General features: G+C 30.5%; 5 protein-coding genes across 5 annotated transcripts; 3 read left to right on the forward strand and 2 right to left on the reverse strand.

The window, feature by feature from the left end:
* The first annotated feature begins 96 nt into the window (after positions 1-96).
* On the forward strand, positions 97-1,866 carry LOC142645212 (uncharacterized). Its single transcript, XM_075820951.1, has one exon. The coding sequence runs from the start codon at positions 229-231 to the stop codon at positions 439-441; it is 213 nt and encodes a 70-aa protein (XP_075677066.1). The 5' UTR covers positions 97-228; the 3' UTR covers positions 442-1,866.
* On the reverse strand, positions 403-2,051 carry hgo (homogentisate 1,2-dioxygenase). Its single transcript, XM_027345716.2, has 2 exons — positions 1,911-2,051; positions 403-1,843 (listed from the first exon to the last, which is right to left on the reverse strand). Exons 1-2 carry the CDS (start codon positions 1,929-1,931, stop codon positions 551-553), a joined length of 1,314 nt encoding a protein of 437 aa, XP_027201517.1. The 5' UTR covers positions 1,932-2,051; the 3' UTR covers positions 403-550.
* Positions 2,052-2,437: 386 nt separating this feature from the next.
* On the forward strand, positions 2,438-4,426 carry AIF (Apoptosis inducing factor). Its single transcript, XM_027345715.2, has 2 exons — positions 2,438-3,576; positions 3,649-4,426. Exons 1-2 carry the CDS (start codon positions 2,532-2,534, stop codon positions 4,389-4,391), a joined length of 1,788 nt encoding a protein of 595 aa, XP_027201516.2. The 5' UTR covers positions 2,438-2,531; the 3' UTR covers positions 4,392-4,426.
* A 142-nt stretch (positions 4,427-4,568) lies between these two features.
* On the forward strand, positions 4,569-6,823 carry Hdc (histidine decarboxylase). The gene is made up of 2 exons (XM_027345714.2): positions 4,569-6,628; positions 6,692-6,823. Exons 1-2 carry the CDS (start codon positions 4,804-4,806, stop codon positions 6,766-6,768), a joined length of 1,902 nt encoding a protein of 633 aa, XP_027201515.1. The 5' UTR covers positions 4,569-4,803; the 3' UTR covers positions 6,769-6,823.
* LOC113795529 (WD repeat-containing protein SL1-17-like) lies at positions 6,642-8,142 on the reverse strand. Its single transcript, XM_027345718.2, has 5 exons — positions 8,002-8,142; positions 7,795-7,931; positions 7,392-7,722; positions 7,050-7,330; positions 6,642-6,977 (listed from the first exon to the last, which is right to left on the reverse strand). Exons 1-5 carry the CDS (start codon positions 8,002-8,004, stop codon positions 6,812-6,814), a joined length of 918 nt encoding a protein of 305 aa, XP_027201519.1. The 5' UTR covers positions 8,005-8,142; the 3' UTR covers positions 6,642-6,811.
* Between the last annotated feature and the right edge of the window lie 203 nt (positions 8,143-8,345).

Here is an 8,345-nt window from a genome sequence, read left to right on the forward strand (position 1 = left end):
CAATGTTTTTTTTTTTTTTTTTTTTGTCACCCAAACCAAACAATCACGCACACCAAAATGTATGTATATAAATAAGAATCGACTATATCTACCCGGATTAGTCATCATTCAGTGAAAATAAAAAAAAAATAGTTTTCTTTTTTCTTTTGAGTCGCGAACTATTTTTAACCACACATTGTTGATTTTTTTATTTGAAAAATCAAGAAATTATCAACAACAAAAAAAATCATGGGACATTGGATTCTAGAGGTTACCAAAATCGGTATCTATATAACATTACCATTATCATCGTTCATTATATTTAATCATCCAAATTTCTATACACCGATAATTTATGAATGGCGTAATAAAACAAAACAATTTACTGTTAATGATGAAATTATTCGTAAACGACAAGAAGAATTTGAAAAATTACAATTTATTGATGAATCAGATGATTAATTTTTATTATTAATTTTTTTTCATTGTTATTGTAATATTGATAATAATTTTGGGGTTAGTCAATTATTTGAAATTTGTAATAAAAATAATTTTGATTCACATTCACATTTCATTTTTGACCATCAAAATGTTTTTGAAGTTCTGACCAACATTTGTAATAATCTTCATCCAATATTCCACGATTCAATGCCCAATTAGTTAAACGTAATTGTAATGAACTTTCAAACATGAATGCCATTGTACCATCGGCTACACGTGTTGGTTCCAATTTATCTTTGGTTGCTTTCATGAAACAATCATTATCTGGACCATGTGGTGTCATCATTGAATGCAAGCTAGCACCACCAGCACGAAATCCTTCTTCTTTGGCTTCATACGAACCGTGAATTAAGCCCATAAATTCACTCATACAATTACGATGATAATAAGGTGGCCGAAAAGTATTTGTTGCCACTGACCATCGTGGTGGAAATATAACAAAATCAGCAATAGCAAAACCAGGTTTTGTTGATGGACATGTCAACACGGTAAAAATAGAAGGATCAGCATGATCATATGAAACCGTATTGATGACCATAAATTTGGATAGATCATATTTATATGGAACATAATTACCATACCATGCGACAACATCAAATGGGCTATGTTCCATTTGTGCGGCAAATAGCTTGCCACAATATTTGTTAATAACCTCGTATTTGATATGATCTTTATCCTCATAATAAGCAACCGGTGTAAGAAAATGTCGTGGATTAGCCAAGCCATTAGCACCAATCGGACCAAGATTAGGCAGAATAAAATGACCATCAAACACTTCTAATACATAACCACGACTTGGTTCGGTTATGTCAACGGAAAATTTCATACCCTGTTGAATAACACAAATTTCATTCGGTGAAACAGCCATTTTACCGAATTCTGTTCTGATATAAAGTGTTCCAAATTGTGGAACTAATAGAAAATCACCATCCGAATTATGGAAACAACGATTCTTCATCGAATCATTTGCCGTGTAAACATGCACGGCCATACCGTGACGAGAGGAAGAATCGCCACCACCACAAATGGTGCTTAATCCATCGACAAAATCAACGCTTTTATCCGAAGTCGGTATCGGAAATGGTTTCCATCGTAATTGATTCGGTGTTTGTGCCACATCATTCCAATCGGATCGAACATTCGATCGTTCATATGGTTGAAATGGTTGATGAAGTACCGAAGGACGAATACGATAAAACCAGGTACGTTTATTTGTTTCACGTGGTGCTGTGAATGCTGAACCAGATAATTGTTCGGAATAAAGTTTGTATGGACAAACTTGTGGATTATTCTGTAGTTCAGGTAATGAACCGGGACAACGTGGATCTTCACTACGGAATTCATTACCGAATCCCGATTTATACTGTAATAACAATGACAAATTTTTTTTTTAAAAATAACATTAATTGTCAAATTTTTTCAATTCAAACCTTCAAATTTATGAAACTCATTTTTTCCTGTATATGTACTGTAGTATTACATTCGATGTTATCCAAAATCAAAATGATGATTTTGTTTTTAGTTATGGAAAAAATCCATCACTAAATAAAATGTATTTTTTTTCAGGAATTTTGTTGAAATGATAAGCGAAACATCATACAGATTATTTTTGATTTCAAAAACAAAAATTACTAAATAAAAACCTGTTCTTTTTTTTTAAAAAAAAAAAACATCTGACATTGTCCTTGAAGAAAAGTGATAGTGATTAGTAATTTAAGTAAAGAAAAAATATCTAAATCTGAAAAACAAACATCTTCAATGAAAAGGTATATCTCCAGGAATTTTATTTTTCATTTTATTTTTATCGTTTTCCTAATCATTTATCATGATTGATTTTTATTTTCAATTTTTACTGATACTTTTGAATCAATAAAATTCATATCCTTGACATTCATTCACAATGATTGTCAATAGATGACGACTATGTCGATTTATATTTTTTTTTGGGACAATTGTCACATGTGCATGAGAATTTTGATAAATCTTGTTTCTGTTTTTTTTTAATTTTTTTTTTTTGATTTAACGATTAAAATCTTTAATTCAGAAAAATAATGTTACTTCGAAAAACTTGGAGATTGATTGCTAATACAACGAATGGTTATAGGAATATTTCTCATTTCATTCATCATAATCACCATTATACACATGTTCGACATCGACAATTGATTAATGCCCATAGGCGAACATTTTCAACACCATCTCAATCACAATCAAAAATTGATTCAAATCTAATAATTAAATTGATAGCTGGTGGTTCAATTGTGATCGGTGTACCATATATAGTGTATCGTTCATCGTTAAAATCTAATGTTAAAATAACTGATGCAAATAATTTACAGATAACAGAAGAAAAAGATACCGGTAAATCATTGCATGATAATTTGATTGAAAATCTTCCTGAAACAGTACCATATTTAATAATTGGTGGTGGACCAAGTGGTTTTTCGGCTGCACGTACTATTCGTGGTAATGATCCTACAGCACGTGTATTGATCATAACCGAAGAGAATCATTATCCTTATACACGTACACCATTGACTAAAGAACTTTGGTTTAGTGGTTTAGATGATAAATTAAGTTTTAAACAATATAATGGTAAAGAAAGAAGTATCTATTTTGAACATGAAGAATTTTATTTACCATTAAATGAATTCAATACTGCTACACATGGAGGTATTTCAGTAGTAAAACTACATAAAGTGAATCGTTTAGATGTAACCAATCAACAAGCATATCTTGATAATGGTCAAAAAATTACATATGGAAAATGTATCATAGCTACGGGAACAAAGCCGAAAAATTTGAAATGTTTTGAACAAGCAACCGAAAAACAGCCAAAAATTGCTGACAAAATAATTCTATATCGTTATCCAGAAAATTATCAAAGATTAAATGAATTATTACCTAAATTAAAATCCTTAACAATTATTGGAAATGGATTCACTGCCAGTGAATTAGCATTCTCATTGACCGAACGAGCAAAAAAACTAAAATCAAATGTCCAAATTAATCATATATTCGAACAGAACGGTGTATTGGATGAAGTATTACCCGACTATCTAAGTCGATGGTGTACAGATCGAATTAAAGACGAAAGTAATATATCAAATTTCCAATCGAATATTTTCCTATATCATTATTAATTAATCTCATTTCTATTTCAATTAGATGTGATTGTTATGCCGAATGTTCAAATTGATGATGTTAAAATGGAAAAAGATCAACTTTCATTGAAACTTACAAATGGACAAACATTGAATACTGATATTTGTATTGTTGATATTGGTTCCGAACCAAACATCGATATTGCTAAATCCGCTAAATTTGAGATCGATCCAATTAATGGTGGTTTGTTAGCCAATTCTGAACTACAAATACAATCAAATATTTGGGCTGCCGGTGATGTGGTTAGCTTTTATGATTCAAAACATGGCCGTCGAAGAGATTGTCATCATGATAATGCTATTTATACAGGAAGATTAGCTGGTGATAATGCAAGCAGTGGTAAACCGGGTAAACCATATTCACATAATGCAAGATTTTGGTCCGATCTAGGTGCCGATATTGGTTTCGAAGCTATCGGTATGATTGATTCCAAATTACCAACATTTGCAATGTTTGCCAAATCCGAAGATAATAATGTTGTTGATAATGATAATGATGAACAATATAAATATGAAAAAGGTGTATTATTCTATTTGAAAAATGAATCCATTGTTGGTATTATATTATGGAATATATTCGATGTAGATAATATGCATATAGCACGTAGAATATTATATGATGGTATGAAAGGAAAAGATCTGAATGATGTTGCACGATTATTTACACTTTATCCATCATTACCATCATTGGATGTAGAACAAAATAATGATGAAACAAATGATAATGTAAATGTTGATGATAAATAATAATTTAAAAAAAAGGAATTAGTGTTTTTTTTTGACTTTTCAATTTTGTTGTTGTTGTTGTTGTTGAAAAACGCGTATGTTAAAAAAAAAAATTTTAATTGATTAAATTTTTTTTTTCAAAAAAAAAAGGAAAGAAAAATTGATATATAATGTTAATGTCAATATTAATTAATGTATTACTGTAAATAATTGAATTTACTTTTCTTACTGTTTAATTGAAAAATGATTCTTGTTTTATTCGTAAAAAAAAGGGAGTATAATCCCAATGGATTTTTATGAATGATGTTTTATGATTCGATAACAAGAAATTATTGAAAAGAATCCTGAAGAGCTTCATTTGATGTTAGATCATCGTCGTAAAAAGATTGTTTGTTTGTTTTTTTTTGACTGTTTTGTTTCTGACGAATAAAATATGAACTGGGAAGATTTCCGTAAACATGGCAAAGAATTGGTTGATTATATTACCGATTATTTGATGACCATACGTCAACGACGTGTATTTCCGGATGTGAAACCTGGTTATATGAAAAATTTACTACCCGATTCGGCACCGATTAATGGTGAAAATTGGAACGATATATTTGGTGATGTTGAACGTATTATTATGCCCGGTATTACTCATTGGCAATCACCATTTATGCATGCTTATTTTCCGGCTCTGAATTGTCCTGCTTCATTGTTGGGTGATATGTTGGCCAATGCTATTAATGCACTTGGTTTTACATGGGCTTCATGTCCAGCTTGTACGGAATTGGAAATTATTGTTATGGATTGGCTTGGACAAATGATCGGTTTACCGGATGAATTTCTACATAGTCGTTCCAATGGTAATGGTGGTGGTGTTATACAAACGACAGCATCAGAAGCAACATTTGTTGCATTATTAGCCGCTCGTACAGAAATGATTCGACGAATTAAAGAAGAATTTGATGATGATACTTTGGATGATGCATATATCAATAGCCGTTTGGTAGCATATTGTTCGGATCAGGCACATTCATCAGTGGAAAAAGCTGGACTAATCGGTTTGGTCAAAATGCATTTCATCGAATCAGATGAGAATTGTTCGTTACGTGGTGATAAATTAATCGATACAATCCGTCATGATAAAGAGGATGGTTTGATTCCATTCTTTTTGTGTGCTACTTTAGGGACAACCGGTGCTTGTGCATTTGATAATCTTAAAGAATTAGGTCCAATTGCAAATGAAGAAAATATCTGGATACATGTTGATGCAGCATATGCTGGTACAGCATTCATTTGTCCAGAATATCGTACATGGATGAATGGTATTGAAATGACACAAAGTATAGCGTTTAATCCATCCAAATGGATGATGGTTCATTTCGATTGTACGGCTATGTGGGTAAAGAATAGCGGATCATTACACCGAACATTCAATGTTGATCCATTGTATTTGAAACATGAAAACACTGGTCTGGCTATAGATTTTATGCATTGGCAAATTCCTCTAAGTAAACGATTTCGTGCATTAAAATTATGGTTTGTCATACGAAATTATGGTGTCAAAGGATTACAGAATCATGTTCGTAAAGGTGTTCGTTTGGCAATGGCATTCGAAGAGCTAGTAAAAATGGATACAAGATTTGAAATTCCAGCCAAGCGTCATCTTGGTATGGTTGTATTCCGTATGAAAGGTCATAATCAATTAACAGAAATGTTATTGAAAAAATTAAATTCAAGTGGAAAATTACATTGTGTTCCGGCATCATTGAAAGGAACATATGTTATTCGATTTACGGTAACATCGAATTCGACCGAATTATCCGATATACAACGTGATTGGTATCTGATCAAAGAGATGGCTACAATTGTATTGAAATCATTTGCAAATGAACATACAACATATACCAGTAATTCTATACGTATTCCATTAGGACAAATTAAAACGAAATCACCTGCATTCGGTACAAGTTTATTATTATCGAATTGTCCACGTACACCGAAAATAATTAATGCTAGTTTTATGGCCATTTTTGATAATCAAGATATGGCCAATGATTTTGTAAAACATTTTAAAGATATGCATGATTCGGATAAAAAACAACAAGGACCAGCATTAAGACGTCGAATCAAAGGTCTAATGTTAACTGATAAACAACATAGTCTGGATTCACGTATCGATCTTATTGATTCAATTATTGCTACGGTCGATAAACAAAATACAAATCGTTCAAATACGGAAACAAAAGTTAAAACACATTCCGTTTCATCAGGTATGTTTGTAAATTCAGTAAAAAAAAGTATGATTTTTATTTATTTTATTTTTAATTTTACAGCCGATTCAATAATAAAAGAAAATCAAAATGAACAGGATGAAATGAGTAAAAGCCATGAAGAATTGAATATAAAATGATCTTGGGTAATGTGTAATTTATTTATCATTATCATTATCATCATCATGCACAACTATAAATACAAATGGATTTATCTTCGGAAACCGATGCTAATCTAGTACCATTAGGATTAAATTTTATTCCCCAAACTTGATCTTTATGCTGATCGAATGTATTCAAACATTGTTTAGTATCTATATCCCAGATTTTTACCGTTTTATCCGATGAACTATGATTAAATCATTTTAAAAAATTTCAATTATTTTAACAAAAATAAAATAATCAATAAATAAAAAATTACCTTGATGCAAAATGTTTGTTATCGGGTGAAAAGGCAACATTCAGTATGGCAGAACCATGACCAGAAAGTGTGGCCAATAATTCACCAGTTTTTACTTCATAAACTTTTACATGACAATCATCCGAGCCGGATATTAGATATTTACCATCCGATGAAAATGCTAATGAACGTATAGGCATTGCATGACCTTCTAATGTGGTCATTATTTTACCCGTTTCAACATCATACAATTTGATCATACCATCGATAGCACCACCGGCAATTTGTTTCGAATCTTTTCGCTTTAATTATGTATGTTTAAATCAAAAAAAATGATTTTTATTTTATCAATAATATACTTACAATGGCAATACACATTGTAAATTTTCCGGTTGAATCCAATTCTTTATTATTATATTTTTCACCAGTATTTGTATTATACAATACAATTTTACCCGATTGTGTACATGTTGCTAAAAATTCAGAATTTGGTGAAAATACAACTGTCCATGCATTGACAGGACCAGCATCAATACTTAGGATTTGATCACCAGAATCAAGATTATATAAACGTATAATACTATCCAATGAATTGGATGCCGCAATTGTACCATTATGATTTATATCGACCGATGCAACACCCAATGAATGGCCTTCGAATATATATTGTAAATCGAGATTATCATCCTGATCACTATTTAGATTTGTGTATAATTATTAAAAATTTAAAATTAAATCATCATAAAAATTATGAAAAAAAAATTACATTTTCCATGCTTTTACAGTATCATCAAGACTACCAGTAACAATATGTTCAACATTATCAGTTTCACTTTTACCCCATGATATTGACCAAATTGAATCATCATGAGCATTTTCTTGTGTATGAATCAATTTGAATGACTGAAACAAAAACAAAAACAAAACAAAACAAAAAATTCAATAAGAAAAATTTTCGAAAATAAAATTATACCATTTTCGTAATGATTTAAGAAAAGAAAAAAACAAAATTGAAAATTATCATAATTCAAAAATCGATGTCAATTTTTTTGATATACACACAAACATGTGTACTGCTCATGTGACCAGTGATCATTTCGTATAACATATATCCATAGATGTCGCTATTCGCAAAAAATTTTAAAAATTTTAAAAAAATTTAACACCGGATATTTTTTTTTTCATTCTGGATCGAATATTTATATATTTTATCAATTCATCATATAATCAATATGTATAGTATATATATAAATAGCAAGAATATAATGTATATATGGAACAAGAAGATTCAAGAGAGAGAAAGAGAAAAAGAGAAAG

Source organism: Dermatophagoides pteronyssinus, unplaced genomic scaffold (assembly GCF_027571235.1).
Source record: "Dermatophagoides pteronyssinus isolate colony J.1.1.1.1 unplaced genomic scaffold, Derpt_VIB-CSIC_2022.12 sq0008, whole genome shotgun sequence".
Taxonomy (NCBI): Eukaryota; Metazoa; Arthropoda; class Arachnida; order Sarcoptiformes; family Pyroglyphidae; genus Dermatophagoides; species Dermatophagoides pteronyssinus.

Excerpts from the sequence above, each read along its gene's own strand:
- LOC142645212 (XM_075820951.1), top strand. The coding sequence starts at position 229 with ATGGGACATTGGATTCTAGAGGTTACCAAAATCGGTATCTATATAACA.
- hgo (XM_027345716.2), bottom strand. The coding sequence starts at position 1,931 with ATGAGTTTCATAAATTTGAAG. Across the intron at positions 1,844-1,910 it reads TGAGTTTCATAAATTTGAAG|TATAAATCGGGATTCGGTAA; the intron begins GTTTGAATTGAA and ends TTGTTATTACAG.
- AIF (XM_027345715.2), top strand. The coding sequence starts at position 2,532 with ATGTTACTTCGAAAAACTTGGAGATTGATTGCTAATACAACGAATGGT. Across the intron at positions 3,577-3,648 it reads AGATCGAATTAAAGACGAAA|ATGTGATTGTTATGCCGAAT; the intron begins GTAATATATCAA and ends TATTTCAATTAG.
- Hdc (XM_027345714.2), top strand. The coding sequence starts at position 4,804 with ATGAACTGGGAAGATTTCCGTAAACATGGCAAAGAATTGGTTGATTAT. Across the intron at positions 6,629-6,691 it reads AACACATTCCGTTTCATCAG|CCGATTCAATAATAAAAGAA; the intron begins GTATGTTTGTAA and ends TTAATTTTACAG.
- LOC113795529 (XM_027345718.2), bottom strand. Across the intron at positions 7,723-7,794 it reads ACTGTAAAAGCATGGAAAAT|TGATCAGGATGATAATCTCG; the intron begins GTAATTTTTTTT and ends AAATCTAAATAG. Across the intron at positions 6,978-7,049 it reads AACAAACATTTTGCATCAAG|TTCATCGGATAAAACGGTAA; the intron begins GTAATTTTTTAT and ends ATTTAATCATAG.